The sequence below is a fragment of the Gavia stellata genome, chromosome 10 (assembly GCF_030936135.1).
Source record: "Gavia stellata isolate bGavSte3 chromosome 10, bGavSte3.hap2, whole genome shotgun sequence".
Lineage (NCBI taxonomy): Eukaryota > Metazoa > Chordata > Aves > Gaviiformes > Gaviidae > Gavia > Gavia stellata.
Window position 1 is genome coordinate 10,584,165 of NC_082603.1, and position 19,561 is coordinate 10,603,725.

General features: G+C 35.8%; 1 protein-coding gene across 3 annotated transcripts in view; it reads right to left on the reverse strand.

The window, feature by feature from the left end:
* KCNT2 (potassium sodium-activated channel subfamily T member 2) overlaps nt 1–19,561 on the reverse strand; it is a 150,745-nt gene that overhangs the window by 59,254 nt on the left and 71,930 nt on the right. For all 3 annotated transcript variants that reach the window (XM_059821880.1, XM_059821879.1, XM_059821878.1), the window contains exons 9-12: nt 10,428–10,608; nt 8,101–8,265; nt 6,394–6,530; nt 1,760–1,823 (exon numbers count right to left, since the gene is read on the reverse strand). In XM_059821880.1, the coding sequence (XP_059677863.1) occupies nt 1,760–1,823; nt 6,394–6,530; nt 8,101–8,265; nt 10,428–10,608 (547 nt within the window). The remainder of the gene's footprint in view (nt 1–1,759; nt 1,824–6,393; nt 6,531–8,100; nt 8,266–10,427; nt 10,609–19,561) is intronic.

Below are 19,561 nucleotides of genomic sequence, written 5' to 3' on the forward strand. Positions count from 1 at the left end.
TTCGCTACTGTGTTTTCAGGAGTCTATTGCTGATTAATCAAATTCAAAGCTCTTGGTTCAGTAAGTTTGAATATTATAGTAGGAGAACAGATTTATTTCTCACGGAGTTCAGTGGCTTTCTGCAAGGGATGGGTCCAGCACAGAGTCTTTAGCTTTGAATAACATTTTTTTTACAGCATTCTGATAGTCTCCAAAAATGAAGTTATTTTTGATAAAATTTACTTCTGCGGATCATTTGCCTAGCAAGGAAATAATCCTTTCTTGCTAGCTGCAGCATTTTGTACTTTTTTTGTTCTTCCTTCTCTGATAAGCCATATGTGTAGGCATGGAAACAACTAAGTTTTGGTGGCAGATGAAGTAATTGTAGCAAGTGAGAGAGAACATACTACTATATACATAATGCAAAGCCCTCATTTTCTATGTCTTACTGTATCTGTTTTTAACATTTAGAAAAATAATTGCTATATCTTATAATGTAGCAACAAAACAGTGTTTTTAATTGAGACAGCTTAAAACATAATTAACAAATTATAAACACTAGTTTGATCTTGTTAGGCTATTTGTAAGCATCTTAATTTAACTTTGTGAATATTCAGACTTATTCTGATCTTTCTTTGGAGTTCAAGATCAAACTGAATAGAGACAAGTATGCAATAATTTAGCATGCAGCTCATGGTGAAAAATTTAAAGTTGTGTTCATAAATCCTTCCTCAGTGAACTTTTTTCCTGTATATTTGTAATCAGTAGGTAATTTCATTAGTTTGAAGAGTTCTAGTTCACATTAAAATAGTTTTATTCTTTTATCACAGATACACTAAGTTAGAGGCTTGTATTAGCAGTCTTCCTTTGTGGACAGTAACTTACCTGACTGCAAATAAGTAGCAGCATGTGCAAAACCATAGTAACTTATTTAAAAAATCTTGCCATTTTTCACATTGAAAATTGGCCAGTATGAAAAATGGTCAAATACTCTCAGATATATTTATTACTTGGTATTAGTCACAAATTAATTTATAAAGTTGAATTCAATCTTTACTTTGTTAGTAGTAAACTTTCAATACTTCAATACTTCTGAGTGGAAATACCAGTCAGCTGATATATATCTGTTTTCTGATTTAATAAATATAATTATTTGAATTGGATATCTAAAGCAAACACTGATATTAATCCAGGTAATCTGAAAAAAAATTTTTGACAGAGTACTACCTTTGGAGTGATTAATGACCAAGTATCAATATATCTATAAGGTACCATGATTGTGCTCATATGGTATTCGCCATTGTTCCACAAAAAAGGAGAGAACTCAGAAAAATTTACTTTATTCATCATGAAAATTTTTTTTTGGAAGTACTGTGTTCTTACAGTACTTTTAAAAAATTTTTTAAACTCCTGTAAGAATGTATAAATTCTTACTTCTTTTTTTAAAGTTCAATGTATAACTAAAATGTGCTGTAAAATACTAACTTCTTTGGTAGGTAGGTCATGTAATTTATTTTATGAAAAAACAGAAATAGATATGTTATGTGAAATGAGCCATTAGATCATGTTTCATGAAGTTGTGAAATCCTGGCCTTAATGAATCCAACAGAAACTTTTTCATTATCTTAACTGAGACAAGAAGTTCATCCCATATGCAAAATCTCTGTAAATCAGCTAATTTTAATCTGTTCACAGAAGTCTCAGTCCCTGAAAGGGAATAAGGGCAGTAACAGTATAAACAGCATGCACATTCATTCCTGGCTATTTCTTCAAAACTTACAGCTGCTGTCCGGTCCACCTCACAGCGGCTACTCAGAATGAAACAAGCTTCGGCATCATCCATTCTAGAAGAGGGGAAACAAGCCCATTACATACCAACGAAATACTTACATGGACTTGTGTTTCACAGTTTATAGTCTTGTATGCTTATAGAAACAGAATACAGAGAAACTTTAGCCTATCTGTTCTCATGCATTATCTGAATGTCAGCAGCAGTCACCTTGTGCACTAACTCATGGTGTACCAGTACTTCTTGACTAGGTTCTGGTAAACTTTCTTTCCCTGGTGCCAGTAGAAGCTGTGCCAAAGTAAGAAAAGCAGGGTGGCCTCACACTCAATTTGCAAAATAAATAGTTAACAGCCATGACTATAAAAGGTGAATAAATAGCACCAGTCTGCATAGCGTGTAAGGCTATTATATGTGCAAGCTGTTATTCATAAGAATGAATGAGAGGTGGCAGATAACTTAATATAGACTTGTCTTGCCTAGTGATAGCAGAAAGATGGGTAGGTGTAGTAGCATAATGCATTAGGGATAAATAACAAATATTTCTGTGTATGTATGTTTTAAATGAATTAACTATTTTCAGTTCATGGTCTCTTTGAGAACTTTCAATGCCTAATTGTTCTCTAGCGGGTACAACTGCTCATGTAATAAAGAGTGGTGGTGGAAGTGCAGAGAAAAACTGTCTTACTGAAGGTTTCATCAAAGTTTGCTTTTCCTCTCTTGCCTCAGATCTTGAAAACCTTCTCCATTGAATCCTACTTCACTTACTGGTACATGGAAGTAAAGAAATAGGGACTTGGTTGACATCCTTGGGAAAACAGGACTTTCCGGGCAAAGAGAAACAGGATCATCAGAAAGGGTTTCCTGGTAAGGGGAAAAGTGAGACAGAAGCTGGGGAAAATGAACAGGCAATTCACTACTCATTACAGCAGCTCCATTCTGGAGTCTGGAATGGGACCTGAGATTCCTAAATCTTTGGTTTCTCTGCTGCTAGAAAATGGAATTGGTGGTTGTTAGCAATAGTTTAGGCCATTGGGACCCCAAGCTTAGACTGAGAGCCCATTCTTTTAGGTACTGTACAAACGCAAAACAAAAACACAGTCCTTGCCATATAAACTCTAAGTGACATGACAAAGGACAACGGAAGTGTATGCAAACATGGGAAACAGGAAGAAATGGTGTGACAACACTCGAATATAAAAATTAGCATGGTAGAAAGTGGACTCACAAGGTATCAGAGCAGAGAACTGACTGAAGAGAGGATGCAACGGAGAATACTGGGATTACTTTACAAATGTTTCTGAGAAATTCATCCTAGATTGAAGGGACAGCATGGGTGAAATCACATTGGGACTTGCATGTTAATCTTTTGTATGTGTGAAAGAGAATAGCATTATAGACTTATCAGAAGTTTACTTCTCAGTAATAACTGGGAGTTGCAGGCTAAGTGAGCATAAGGGGTCACTCCTAGACGCAATAAAGAAGGGTAAGCCAGGGAAGGACTGCAATGAGGCAAAGTGATGTACTCCATAAGTAATATTTCAAGAGTGTTCTGAAACAAGGGTTCAGGGAGTTGAGATGACATAAATATAGTTTTAAGTGGGGCAAAAAGGAGAGCTTGTGTGAGCAAATACTGGCAAGATGCAGGCTCAGTCTACATAGGATGCCTTACAATATGATTCCAAGCTTATGATCCACAGTAGAATACCGGTTTTATTTTGGTAGCAAAAATTAAGATCTATTTATAACTGTCTGCAACTAAACTAAAGTTGATGAATAGATATCCATAATGAGATGTCAGATAGGTTGGCCAACCTTTTAGTTTTTGACTACAGAAATCGTGATTAAATTTGTGTGTTTTGTGTGAGATCATTCAGAGGAAGTATAAAAAAAAGGGGATAAAGTCAGGTCATTGTAGATTCTCCATAGGCACCTAGCAGTAGGGGAACAGGGGAAGCCTCAAAAGATTAAGGTACTCGAAATGGAAAAATCATTGTAACAAAGGCAAATCAATATATCCAAGATAGTAATGTCAAATGCAGCTGATGTGGAGAAGTTGAGGACAGGAGGCCACTTCTGAGCACTGATTAGGAAGAAATCATGGGAGCTGTATGAGTAGTTTCAGCTAAGCATGGGAGCAGAATTGGGAAGATAAGGTCTTTAACAAAGTTGTAGGAAACAAAATTCAGTGAAATTAGATGAGATTTTCATGAGAGTTGATGAGGTAACTGGGATTGACAGTGTAGATAGATGATTTCGTAAGGAAATGAAACCTCATGTGAATGTATTCACCTTTTTCCCCAATGTTTTTTTAACTTCTTGAATCACTTCAGCCACAGATGACAAGGATAGAATAATAACCTGAGATTAACATCTATGAATGTCATTAATTTGGGCAACAGAAACACTAATAGCATCTATGTTAAAAACATTTATTAGAACCCAGAGTATCCTTATGAGAGAAGTGCTATTAATGTCCTAAAAACTGAAAAACCTTTGTCAATTACACTATTTTTATGTGCCAGAAAACTGAATCTAAGACCAAAAAACCCAATAGTTCCACTGCTTGAGGATGGCAGAAATTAAAGGGACTTTATATATCGAAGAGAAATTTGTGAAAGGAAAAAGTATAAAGTAAAGAAAAAGAGTGGACGTGAAGAGGATTAAGATTTGTGATGGTTCACTAAAGAAAGTGGAAGGAGAGAGAAAAAGTATTTGAAATGATGACAGAACATGGGAGAAAATTGTAGGGGAAAAAAATCAAGCATGGTAGTGTTACTCACTTTCTAGTGCTAGTCTACATGGAGAATGAGAGCTGTTTTAATCATTACTGTGTTGTTTCAAATGCTGAAGTAGCCATAAAGTTTCTAGTCATGCTGATGAACAATATAAGTATCAGTGTGACACCTCATGACAGAATTAGTGCTGTTTTTTTTGTTAAAGCTGGGCACATGAACACTGTTCAGAGAACACCAAAAATTTGTACAGTGAAGCTCTCAAAGGTAGGAAGCAAGAATGAATATCACTTTTGTAAAGTCAAATTGTGTACTAGGGTATATAAAAAAAAAAAAATTACAGTGTGTCATTAACTGACTATTTACTACTTATGCAGTCAGCCAACTTTTGGTATTCCTTTACTTTTTGGTGCAACCTTTATCATGTTATTTTGACATTGCATTTAACTTATATGTATAAATTTTGATAATGAGACACTTCTTGATTTTATTTTTTTGTTGGTGGTGGTAACCATTATTTATTAAAAGAAGTTTACCATTTGCCTTGTTATCTTCTCAGTACGTTATGTTCTCATTAAAAAGAAATACAGCAAACGTCTTAGGTACTGGGTTATATTTCACATTAAATGTTCTATTAAATTCCAACTATGCTTCTTCCCTCAGGAGAGGTTGAAAATTATTCTATGACAGGTACATTCAATTACACGTTCTGCAGGAAAAAGCACAGTTCCACAGCTGACTACCTCCAGGATATTATAAGTAAAATTCAAGATTATCTTTAGGGAACAGCCTAGTTTTTCTTCTCCTGATCTGTAGAACAAATGTCAGCTAAATCTCCACATGAGTTCCTTCTTGAAATCAACAAGAAAGCAAAAAAAGGAACCTCTCTCTAAAAGAAAATTCCTAATCCTGAAAAAAGCTTTATGGTACTTTCAAATTTTAAAAAAATATAGAAGTAGTTGTTTTTTTCAGTGGCAGAAATCTGAGAAGATAACACTGCTCACTAGACTTCTCACAGATTAGATTCTTAGAAATAACTCTTCTGGGGTAAAGAAGGCTGAATGACACAAATACTCAGACAGGTATTGGCTTAATTTTAGATATCTATATTAGTTGCTGACTAAGTTCTTATACAGAGCAATGCAGATAAGTTAAATCAGTTATCTGCTAAGAAACACTTTTCTCTTTCTTTGGAGAGGTTTAAAGACACAATCCTCCTACATGAATTCCACTGTGAATTCCTTCACACCTTCAAGTGATTGAGCAATAAGGCTGGGGGCGGGGTTTGCAGAACTGTGTTTCACTGATGTTTTTTCATTAATGTTATTCACTATTAACTGGCAGAGAGGATTTTTTAGAAGTGGTGGAAGTACATGGTAAGAGGAAGGCCCTGAAAGAAGTATATGGAGGTATAGTAGAGTCGTTGCTTATACAACCAGGCTGAACTTAGGAAGAACACAAACCTGTGCAATGGGTTCAAAGGCAGATAATTATTTTTGTTTACTTTTTTCCCCTTCAGTTGGTCAGGAGAACTACCATCACATTTACAATCTTTGCTCAAGGAACAGAAATGAATTCTAGCATTACTGGCAGCTTTGAAATTTTCTGTGCTGCTTTTTCAGAAGAAATCATAGGCACACTGTTTCAATACCTTTAAAAATTGAGCCAGCAAAGACAGTGAAGAAAGATTTGGTAAAATGAAAGAGCTTACAAATATTTGTTCCTTGTTTGAAAAATTTCAGATATTAAGAAAAACAAATTATATCAAAGAGCCTTGCTTTCTCAATACACACGCATTCCTTCTACCACAGCTGCTGTTGTTTGTCAAACTTATTTATCAAACAGTATGAGTAAAACAAAAGTAAAAACCAATATTGGTCATTATTTGCCTACTTAGCTCTCAACAGGTCTTGATCTTTTAGTGCTGAGCCTTGTAGATAGATAACTCTTTGGGACCACATTGGGATTTGTAACACCCTTCGGACCTGAGCATCCATCTCAGTAGGACACAAAATAACAACATAATAGTCCTGTCAAAAACATAAGTGGGAATAGTCATGTTATTTTGTTACGTTACCATTTATTGTTGCTAGAGAATGAGTCAACAGAGACTCAGGATGTCAAAAATGTCTCTGATGAGTCTCAAATTTCATTGACAAAAGTTACATGAATACATGTGTTTAAAATATTGAATTCTTTAATAAAAATGGCTGGACAGTTGTCAACTGCTTACAAAAGACTCCAGGGTGGCAACTAAAGTCCATTTAGAAATATTTTTGTTTCCATATGAGCATAATTTTTTTTGGAGACAATTTACATTTCTGTCATTCTAGCTGGAAAATGTAGCAAGTTTTCAACAATCAAAACGAAATTGTCTTCAAGAAAATTTTTTCCTCTACATTAATGGGCAGATCCAAACTCTGTTTCCTGTGCTACAGACAGTCCCTGTTAGGAAAAGTAAGGTTGCTCTCAAGTATACATATGTGTACGTATGAAAAGGAGAGAGAAATGGAATGTGAGAGGAGAGACTGAGAGCTTAGGACAGGCTTGCCATAGCCTTAGCACACACAGACTTTTGCAGAAAGCTTAGTGCATTGGATCCAGTGCATCATCTGTATCCTCTAGTTTCCCATTTCAACTGTGAAGGGAATGAATATAAGCTCTTTTAGGCTACATAAGTAGTATTAGGAATTTTCTTCTTTGTCTCCAGTGTATCCCAAAGCCTGACTCATTCTTCAGGCTAGTTAACTAAATTTTGAATTTCAATTTGTGTTTGCATCTATAAAGAACTGGATTTCTTTGCACATTTGCTTATGGCTCTTACTAGCTAATTATTTTGGGGAATATTTTGGATTTGGGATTTGTCAAATTGCTGCTCAGCAATTTGAGGTTTGTATTTTTGTGATTTTTTTGCACTAGTTAATGAAGGATGGTACCACAGGTAACAGTAAAAGACAGAGAGAAGGTTTAGTAAAAGAAATGGTCTGTAGCAAAGCTAATGATAATGAATCCAAATTGCTATCTCATATCAATAACCTTTTATATGATCAAAGCAAGTTATATGACATCTGTTTGCATTAGCTAGGGAATATGGATATGCTAAGAAAATCTCTTGCGTGTAATCTTTCAAGGTCTTTGTCCTTTAAAGTACATCTCTTTACTTCCTAATTTCAACAATTCCAAAAGGATCTAATCTTCCTAACACTGGCAAAAAAAACCAAAGCAAAATGCAAAAACCAGAAGATGCTTTGACTTGTGAGGAGTTTTGGATCCAGTCCCCAAGCAACAGGAAAAAATAATTTTAGTAGTTTTCATTTATTTTCTATTTTGGGGTAGAATATAAGGAATTTGCATGGAAATATCTGCTTCTAAAAGGACTGGCCTAATTCAACAAGACAGTAATTCTATCTATTAAGTCTATTTACCTCAATTTAAAATTAATGTCTCCATACTGTATCTCAGCTTCTTATTGCAATTATAGATTCCCAATTCAGTCAGCTATTCCCAAATTCAGTTTTACAAATTAAAGATCATTTCAGAAGGCTGTCTGCAAAAAAAAAATCAGTGTTTTGAGTTTTTCTTTTTTTTCACTGTAAGTACCTGCAATCTGGGGTGAGCATAGAATTCATTTAAGAAATCCATAAGTAAGTCAATCTTCAGAGAGCTAACACACAGCACAACGTGTTTTTCCGTCTGAGCTCTGTGTCGACTGTAGTTCCCACCGGACTTTTGTCTCTCCATCCATAAATATGCCAGCTGTTCAAACTGCAAGAGATGCCAGTTGTCAGTGAAATACAGACAAGCAGATGTGCAGTACAACTGTATCATGACTTAACAATGTTGCATCGTTCATCTCATGCCTCTATGAAAAGATGCCCTTAGCCCACAATGTCTTTTCCTTTGTAAAAAGTTCTCTAGTACATGGGTAAGATGAATAATAGGGTGGTTGAAAAACATGGCAGTAAAGCCAGTCTCTACCACACACAAATAGCAGGGTAAATCCATTAAAATACTGTGAGATTACAGTAAATCTCTAGATTTTAGAAAAGAATGAAGGCTGTACCTTATTTGCTTTATGTATTTCATATCTTTGAGCTCTCTTTTTTCCAGTGCCATGTGATATGCTTCCCTCAAATGAAAGGTTAAATTTTCACACACTGAAGTATATCCTGTGAGTATAGATACTCGGCTAGAAGCACCATTTTACTTAGTTTGGGCAGTAACTCTTCTCAGAGATTTTATAATGTTCTGAAGGTGACCTTCTGTATAGTCTTTTATCTGTCTTATAAATTTAGATACAACTTAAATACACAGCAGCTGTTAATGCCGCAAATTTGCCTTTGCCAGCTGAACAATATATGCAGGTTAATGGTAGGCATTGCTCTACTAGTCTCAATCCTTTAGACTAAAGAGAATACTGTAACAATCAGTGCTATTGTAACGATCTGTAATAAAACACACAAACACCATTTCAAAGCTTCTTCTAGGTAATATGCATTTAATACTGAGCTCAATTTAACTATATATCTGTGTGATAACTGCTTTTTCTCATCCACATTCAACTGATGGAGAGACTGAATCATGAATAATAATTGCTTTCATATCACGGCAGGACAAAAGCTCAGGAGAGAATGCCTCCCACATTCTGTGTATGGAAAACTATATGAAGCCCCACTATCACTACAAAGCTATAAAATAAAGTAGCTAGTAATAGGTAAATTTATGTGAAAGGGCAGTAGATTCCAGGTTATTTACTGGTAATGCAGAGTTCTTATGCCTGAAATGGATGTCAGAACTACCTGAAAGATGAAATTTCTGTTTCCTAGGAAATTCCAAATTTCTTAAACAAAGTATATTTTAGTTTTCAACAGAATATATATTTTACTAAATTTCCACTGAGCGGGAATATAATTGTGTTAGTGCATATGTCTGTGTATGCAGACATTAAATATTAAGGTATAATTAAAATGCTGAAATAATTTCAAGAAAGTTTGAGCTTCCAAACTCCTAGGGTTTCTGTGTTGTCTGCTCACAGAGAGCTTTATTTCACTGTCAAAGAAGCAGAGTCTGGAAACTATGGCTGTGTGAGAAACTTTGGAGCTTCATGGTGTAGCAGGTCTACTATAAGCTTTGGTAAGCATGCACAATGTCTCCCCACATCCCCTTTTTGTGGCATGAGGTCTGGGTGATCACCAAGTTAACATCTTGGCAGGGCTTCCCATGTAATCTCAGGGTTTCTGTCATCAAGCCTCACCTAATGAGCTGGGAAATGTTTGGTGCAAATTTAATGAAATTGATTAACTCCTTAAAATAGTTCGATTTTCATAAATCAGCCTTTTCCTGTTGAATCTGTTAGAAGTCGTAAACTTAAGTAGGCATCGAAAATTCCTAACTGTGCTGTTGGCTCTGTGTGTGTGTGTACCAACGTACACAGCTGTGAACCCAATTTGCTTGAGCTGCAGATTTGAGATTTTTTTTCAAGTTAGCACTGAGCTGTAAGAGTAAGAGAGGAAGTGGAGAAAACCAAGATTAGAAACAGGGAGAGCCTGCAGAGGAAATGCTAGACTCATAAATAAAGTGCTGGTGACTGTTTTGGGGTTTTTTGTTTTGTTTTGTTTTTTAAATTGCTCCATTAAAAACAAACCAATATCTCAGGATGAAGGAAGGGCTCTGTGGTACATGACAGGAACCGAAAGCTTTCACCAGCACTTAAAAATTCTTACTAGTGCTCTGTTTTTTAGTATAAATCTAGACTATAGGAGAACAGGCAAAGGAAAAAGGAAGGAAAAAAAAAACACAATAGGAAGTACAGAAGATGGTTATTTTTTCTGACATTTTATATGCAATAATAATGTAACAATAAATTACTTCATTTATTATTCTTTTGTTTTAAAACAATTCTAAAGAGAAGAAAAATCTACATTTACCTGTATGGGCAACACCACAAGAGCAACACAGATCATAATGACAACAAGCAGCTTTGAAGGCCATATCTTGGGTGTAACATCCCCAAAGCCCACAGTGGAAAATGTCACTATGCAGAAATAAAGGGAGTCAAAGAGAGTCAACCTGTTTCCTGCTCGTTCCAGATGCTGAATTCCACAAATACTATGTAGAAAAGAATGAATAAAGACACGAAAAATAAAAACTGTACTTAGGGTCAGTTCTAGTTTGATGATTATATGTGCAGAGAACTATTTATTTTCAGAATTCATAAATTGCTTAGCAAAGACATTCTTTCAAAGAAGAGTAAAAATTAGTATCAAATCAGAAGTGTGTTATTAATATAATTTTCAAATGTCATTTGTAATAAAAGAAACTGATTTTTTTATTATTTCAATATGATAGTCACAACTTTGTTGCTAGGTTTTGCTTAGTGGCTATTGTGAGGGAGGGGTGGTATACAGAACGTGATGGATTGATGCGATTACTTTCTAAACCAGAACAAAACAGATGGTATATTGTTGGTATATAGTTGCCACCATTTAGAATTTTTTGTATCTTTTAACTTTTTCAGGGAGAGTTTGCTGATATGGCCAAGAAAATGTACATACTGCTTTCTTTAAATCTATCATTCTTTATGTTGGTCTCAATCCCTTTCTGTGGCAAGAGTTACTAGCATGAACTAGTTATGAGAGTATGAGTTGCATACTAGAAGGATAATGTTGGTGCAAATGGGTTCTGACTGTCTAGAGTAAGCTGAATGTAAGAATTGTAGGCTATCAAATCGTCAGAGGAGTAAGTGTCCAGGGTCAGCCTTCAGGCAGAAAGGGGAAGATGCCAACTGGATTCTGCTTGCCAGAAGTACAGAATAGAAATATAAGGCGTGGTTGACTTTGATAGCAGAATGAATGAAGTTCATTCCTTCTATTCACACATTCCTGTGAACAAGTAAATGGTAGCCCAAGTTAATTGGTAATTATTTCTCTTGTAATCAGCATGATGTGCTTTTGGTTTTGAGAAGCAGTAGCAGAATCTGTCCACAGGTCTTACTGCTATTTCATATGTTGCAGATTTTAAAAATATTTCACTTTGAAAAAATATACCACAATAAAGAGCTTCCCAAGCTTAAAATATGATCTTCCCTAATACAGTAGAATTACTTAGATCAGTTCAGGCTTTTAAATTATATTCACCTGTATGAAGAAAATCAATGTGTGAACTGAATAGTGTTTTTTCCTCTTGGATTTAGCGGAATGATTTCTCCTCAGAGAATTGGAGGAATAGTTGATAAATAATATCTTATTCCCTAGTAATTATTCTAGAACATACCAAAGATGATTTCTTCATATATGGTATCCAGATGGTAATAGTCACTCATTAATATCTGCCATGGTAAGATCTTTGCATCACCAGGGAGACCCTGTGTTTATAACAGCTTTAGCAGTTGTTGTTCTGTTCTCTGTTCTGTTCTCCAAAAATAATTTAGCTGTGGGCAGTGGCATTTCCAGAACATATGGATCAAATTCCCAGTTTCCTTTTCACAGTTCTAGCGTTTGTAGTTTTCACACATCTCAAAATGTTCTAAAAAGGGTGGGGTTTTTTTTTCCCTGTTGTTTGCATAAGTTTCATACTTCAGTCAGAACTGATACTTTTATATTCCTATCCAATTTGTCCCACATTTTTCATTGGAGTTGTAATCTAGATCTTCCATAATTTCACTATGGTTCCCAGTTTTCTTCTTTTTTTTTTCTTTTTTTTTTGACAAAAAGGATAATTATATTTTTGTCCCTGGAAATATTAACAGAAGGACTGTAAGGAATTATTCTAATGAAGATTTCTCTTGGACTCAGACAATGAAGTTTTATGGCTAAATCCTTTTCCAGTATTAATTTGAAATAATGGAGTATACTGCAGAGGCATCCAACTATGGAAAAAGAAGCTATTTTAATATTGCTATTCACATAGGTTATATGTAATTTTAAAAGCACAATGGTGATGTTTTTTTAATTCTTCGTTTTTATTATTTCTGATCACCTTGGTGCACTTTCTTCTCTTTAGTTGTCTTTTGTGGGTACATCTCTAAAACACATAACCTTGTCTTCAGGAATTAAGGTCACAAGGGCCAGGAAAGCAGCAATTACACTGAGCCAGTGATATGCCTCCCACATAAGGACTACTACACCACTTCACTAAGCGTGCTAAATATCTGCAGATGGGTTTGCATTGAAGCATAATGCATGATCATATCATTGGTAGGAATGTATTTTTTCTGATGCTGGTGCCTGTGAAGTTGCTTGGTGTTTGTATATGCAAAAGGGTCAATTTTACCCTTTGCTTCTGACAGGATGTATTAAAATGTTAAAAAAAACTGGCACCCTAGGGTTTTTTTACATTTTCAAGGAATGCCAATTGTTTCTTCACTTTTTTGTTCTTTTTGTAAAACCTTAAAAAAAATTTTAATAGCTTGTTGGTAGGAAAACTCAAGTCTTGATGAAGAAGATATTTTATTATTCTTCATGAGCTTTCCATAGCCAGCCCACCCAATCATACAGCTGTACTCCCTTGTAGTCCTATATATTTCTTTTCCTTGAAGTCATCAAAATAATTTTGTGCCTGATTGAAAATGTTGTGGATTCAAGCTGTTTCTCATTGAACTCAGTGGGTATTGAGGCAGAGCTTTTCACATTTAGTTAACAATATTAAAGTCAGTAAGGCATGGGAGCTATTTCTTCTTTGCCGAAGCAGATATTCAGCTCTTCCAACAGCTTGTTGAACAGATTAATTTATTTCCTCAAAATTACTTGCACCTCATTTGCAGTTCTACCAAATTGTACTTGAAGCCCTAACTCTGAAAACAAAGGAATGATAAATCTGAAATTACTGGGTGTTTTGCTGTTCTGCCTTTTGTTTTTGCTAGAACCAGAGATCAAAAAACTGCAGAAAAATCTGACGTTCAAGAGACAACATTATAGGAGTCTAATTACAAATGAAATATTACCTCTTTTACTCCTCCCCCAAGAATATCATACTTTAGTCTCACCACCAATGCCTCTAAAGAAACGTTACTTAGCCTCTATAGCATGTTCCTACCTATTTGGGCTACCCGATTACACTGCACAGAGAGTGCAGTGGAAAGTTATTGGCTGTCCATGAAGCCAAGTCCCCGTGGATTAGTTACTCCATTCCCCACAACTTATTGACATCTTTTAATATAACCTAATTCTTTATATGAATAGTAGTATCAACTGCTTTTTTTCTTGTAAATTAAGTGTTAAGCATTATTTTTAAAAGATGCATAAATACTGCATGTACCAATACAGACAGCATATGTTCTTGTCTGCTTTCTCATATTTCCTGAGATAATGAAATATGCAGTAACTTGGAGTTCATCTTTTGGCTGTTTTGATATTTTATGGTGGTATTTTTATGTCCTTGTTCTTATTTGCTTCCTCTTCCTCTTTCATCCCATGAAGAAACAATAATTTACTTTGTCATCCCTGGACAAACATAATGATTTCAAACAGGAAAGGAATGTTCAGCAAAGGCAATGCTCTGACCAACTTACTCTTGTGGAGAAAATAAACCACTGTAGTAATTAATAAATACACAGAAAATGCCTAATTAAAACATAGGGCCCAAGTCAGCACCTTCTATACCTCTTTAGGTTTCCTGTAAATTCAGCAAGACTGTCTTCTCATAGTGGATCTAAGTGAGCAGTTACAAGATTGGTTTAATGGAGAGGAGATTTAATATTACTAAAAAAACCCACAGAAACCCAAATCATGGGTCTGCTAAAGCAAAAGTAGTATCAGAAAATTTATTACAAACTTATGGAGAACAGAAGTGTGGTTTTAAACACTCTACTACCGCTGCACTTGAAAAACAGAAAGTAAAGTTAGTAACATGTAATCTCTGAAGATTAGTCATGTTTAGTTTAGGTATCATTTGAACTTTTTAGAGTTCAATCTTCGTTTTACTGGAATTTTTCTTTCTAATTCCAGGAATCTTTGTTTGCTTGAGTATTTTATGTGCCAAAACTAACTACTGTTTGTAAATAACCTATCTCCACATGCAGTACAGAAATAAATACTGTAGAGTAAAATAACCCCTGAGATTAAGTCAGATTTTTGTCACGCTGCGGTAGCATGTCATAGAAATGGACAGAATCACAGCATCACTAAGGCTGGAAAAGATCTGTGTGCTGGTTTTGGCTGGGATAGAGTTAATTTTCTTCATAGTAGCTAGTATGGGGCTGTGTTTTGGATTTGTGCTGAAAACAGTGTTCATACACAGGGATGTTTTACTTCTGAGCAGTGCTTACACAGAGTCAAGGCCTTTTCTGCTTCTCACACCACCCCACCAGCGAGTAGGCTGGGGGTGTACAAGAAGCTGGGAGGGGACACAGCCGGGACAGCTGACCCCAACTGACCAAAGGGATATTCCATACCATATGATGTCATGCTCAGCATATAAACTAGGGGGAAAGCTGGACGGGGGACTGCTGCTTGGGCTGGGCATCGGTCAGAGGGTGGTGAGCAATTGTTCTCATTTGTGTCACTTGCCTTTCTTGGTTGTTGTTGTTGTTATTTTCTTTTTCATTAAAAATTTTATTATTATTATCATTATTGTTATTTTATTTTATTTCATTTCACTTATTAAACTGTTCTTATCTCAACCCACGAGCTTTCTCACTTTTACTTTTCCTATTCTCTCCCCCATCCCGCTGGGGTGGGGGGGGAGTGAGCGAGCGGCTCTGTGGTGCTTAGTTGCCAGCTGGGCTTAAACCACAACAACCTGTAAGATCATCAAGTCCAACCATCAACCTGACACCACCATGCCCACTAAACCATGTCCCACAATGCCACATCCACATGTTCCTTGAACACTTCCAGTGAGGGTGACTCCACCACCTCCCTGGGCAGCCTGTTCCAGTGTTTCACCACTCTATCAGAAAAGAAATTTTTCCTAAGAAACCTTCCATGGCACAACTTGAGGCCATTTCCTCTAGTCCTGTCACTCGTCACTTGGGAGAAGAGACCAACACCCACCTCTCTGCAACCCCCTTTCAGGTAATTGTAGAGAGCGATGAGGCCTCCCCTCAGCCTCCTCTTCTCCAGGCTAAACAACCCCAGTTCCCTCAGCCGCTCCTCATAAGACTTGTGCTCCAGACCCCTCACCAGATTCATCGCCCTTCTCTGGACACGCTCCAGCACCTCAATGTCCTTCTTGTAGTGAGGGGCCCAAAACTGAACACAGTATTCGAGGTGTGGCCTCACCAGCGCCGAGTACAGGGGCAAAGAACCATTTGGATAGCAATTTGCAAGTACTGTACATTAACTATCCTTACTTATAATTGTTTATAATCTATTTTATATTGGTGTGTATTTTTATTTGTCAGTGTTGTCAAATATGTCTGATTTCTACATTTTTATTTTTACTTTTAGAGAAAATTATTGTTTACAAGTACAGATTCTTGAGGTCTAAAATAATGCACCAGAAGCTGAAGCCAAAAGTTAGAGATGCTTAGGTGTCTGTCTTCAGGATTAGGTAGCAACTAACAGCATAGTTTTCTTTGGACTTAACTTTGAGCTTCAGCTTGTATAATTACTTTGTGTTTTAAGTAGCTAGCTACAGGGACTAGCTAATGAATACATTGAAATCAATGGGCATTCATTTTATTGGGTTCAGTGAGATCCTGTGCTACAGGCTCAGTGCTTATGTACTGCAGAAGTTACATCTGAAATAACACAGAAATATAGTAATTCTGCATATTAAGTAGGTGTTCCCAGTAGTTTGTTACATCCAAAACTCTTTAAAGTTTCCACATATTCTACCACAGAATGGTGATATTAGAACAAATTACAAATTAAATTACGATTATTTGATTGTTCTGTACTGTTTGTATTATTTTAAAATTTTCTGATGCTACTGTCACAGATTTTTTTTTTTCTTTGTAAGAAAAATTGGAATGAAACATCAGTCAGCAGAATTGTTGATAGACCATAAACTGTAACAAATATCTATGGGTAAAATTCAAATATAGCGAAATACTGAAGACAACCATGTTAACTTTCCAGGAAATACACAGGCAGGCATTTGAGACATATTTTACCACTACAGTGGCTGTAACTATCTGCTTAAGGAAATGAAGATTTGGAAGAGTTCACCCAAGATGTTTAAAGAAACTTCCTCTATCTTTACATGAAAATAAAATGTGGCTATAGAACAAGTTCATACTTCAGTCTCACTCTGGGAGATGTGTAATATCTCTTAGAAGTCTGACAAATGCATAGCGGTTTTGTCTGAAATTGGCAAAAGGTGCTCACTATTTGCCAAAGATGTTAATATCAAGCTGGTGCCAGTCTTAAGTCCTCTAAATGAAAGTGATGGTGGGACTAATGCTGTATCTGGAGAATGCCCTGCTTTGTACAAAGGTAAACAGTTTTTCATACTGGAAGTTGTCTCTGTGGGGTGTTCTGTCTTCTCTTGGGTACTGATGTAGAGCCAGATGCAGTTTTGTCTGATATTTTAAAATCAGACATTATTGGAAAAGCAATTCTCAGTGCTTGTAGAATTAGTATATGTACAATCATTAAACGCTCAATTTATAGTTCACAAAACTCTGCGTCGAATACCGATATAACTGGAGTAACATTAAAGTGGCATTTTTTTCATTCACTGTATCAGATACCTATGGAAATACTGTATGTTGGCTTCTGAATGATAATACATGTCCTCTGAATTTTAATTATCTTTTTCCTATGAGACAGTACTGAGCTGTGTAGCCTGGTCCTACAAAAGGTGAAGGTGTTGCTAATCACCTTACCCGTGACCTAAAAACTTAATGCTTTCTGACAGAACCTCTGACTCTTGTGTAAATAATGAAGAGGCAAAGAAAAAGAACAACGGATGAGCAGAAACTACAGCAAGTAAATGAGTGAAGAGACAATCAGAAAATACTCTGACCAATAATAAAATGTCTATCCTGTTCAAGCACCCTGAAGCTGAGGTTTTAAGTTGCAGAAAACCAAATGCTTCAATTTTTTCCAAGCCTTGTGATGCTTTCTCAGGTGTTTTATAAAACTTCGTTTTTTCCCTAAACATTTATTTTCTGAAAAGCAATTTTCCACAAACATCATTAAAATAGAAAAAAAAATTTGACTAGTTTAAGTAGATATGCAATTTCCAAAATGTTAAAATGACAGAATATGGTATCTCATGTATCATATCTAAGAATTACAATGAGAAGTTCCAAACTGCACCTTTCATTCTACATAGAAGGATTTAAAGCTGTGGGAATAACTGAATTCCATGACATAGAAATGATTAATTGCATATAAGACAGTGAAAGGAATGAGGGAGAAATGCTGATTGGAAAGAAGATGAAGGTTGTTATGCTGTCTGTAAAGTAAGTCAGTAGAGAAATATACTGGCTATTCTTAGTTGGTAACAAATGATCCCATGAATGCAGCAGATCATGCCAAAATGTATTCACTGACTGGACAAAAAAAGAAGATATTGCTGGACATTGTGGCTTCTTAATATTCAAGGAGAAAATTAATGTTATAACAAGTATCTCAGATATTTTTGCAATTCTAATGCTACTTTATCAGACAGTCCAAGGTAAATCTTTCTATTTTTACAGAATATTTTCTTTTCAGAAACCAGCATATGTTTTCATACAACACTCTCCCTTTTTTTCAGAATCACAGTAGTGAAGGGAAAGACTCAGACTACTTCAACAGGCTTTGAATCAAGCTCTTCGGTTCTGTGGGACTTTCAATACAAGCTGAGGTAGGGGTGCAAAACTCCTTCTTTCACTACACAGCGATCCCACCATGTCAGAAATTAATTCTGAATTTCTCTTCAGCTGGGAGGTCACCTTTTTCTGTATTCCAATTGTATTTTTATCCTAAATGATGGTGTTTGATGTTATCATTATTGCTTAGCCATAGTGTCTAATACAAGCATTTTCCTTCCCTAAAGATCAGTACATTATATGCAGCTAATGGTTGCAAAAGCTCTACTTATAAAAATAAACTTCCACTAGTAAGCCATGTGACTTCCAGAAACTGCAGAACATCTTGTTAAGCAGAATAGGATATTATGAAATGACCAACTGTATATAAATATTTGTTGAAACTGAGTGAGAACCTTGCTACTCCTGCTGCTGCGTTTTGTGAAATGAGAAGTGGAGCTGCAATAAAACAACTCTGGTCATTGAGACTGCACAAGTAGAGTCCCACTCTGTGCTCTGTGGGCAGCATTCAGATCAGTGTATTTCCATAAAAGGGTCTGTGCACACTTCGGCCTGTAAGCCCAAAAAACTATCTGTATTTTTGTATGCTTTCAGTCTGCCCCAGAGCTTTGATAGTAAACAAAGTAAACCTTGGCATTCTAACTTCAGTGCGTCAATACTGTTGCAGCTAAGAGCCTGCTGGAGTCTGAGGTTTTGGACTGCTCACACAAGGAGTCAGTAACTATTCAGGAAATAGAATCATGCAGTCAGTACTTCAATCACCAGACACTCTTCACCTGCAGGGCATTACAGAATTAGGTAATATTACATACCTATCCTTTCTCAGGAAGAATAATTAAGTCATCAATTTATAATATTCAGAAATTATATGTGTTGTGCTTGAAAAGTCAAATGCAAACTTCTAATTTAATACACCCGCTTAAGTTATGCTTTGGAACATCATGCTTAATGTTTCTTGCAATAGTTCTGAAACACTCTTAAGGGTGTAACAGTTGTTATGCAAACCACCCACACTCCCTTGATCAAACAATTGAAAGATTAATTATCTGAATATTTGTTAAATATGTGTAAGAAGCAACTAACCCAGCATGTAGAATCAGGATAGGAATTGGAGACAGGTATTGATTATGACCAGGTACACATATATTTCATTTCCTAGTGACAGAATGCAGTCCACAGTTATCTTCTTAGCATAAATAATAAAAAGTAATAAAAATCCTTATAAACATGAAGAAAACAAAAAAATGCAAACTAGCTCTAGGACTGTGTTTGGATATCTGTCTGAATCTAAGTTTGTTAGGTTCAGACATGAGGTAACTCATGGAAAATCATATGCAATTTCCAAAGCTTGGTATTGTA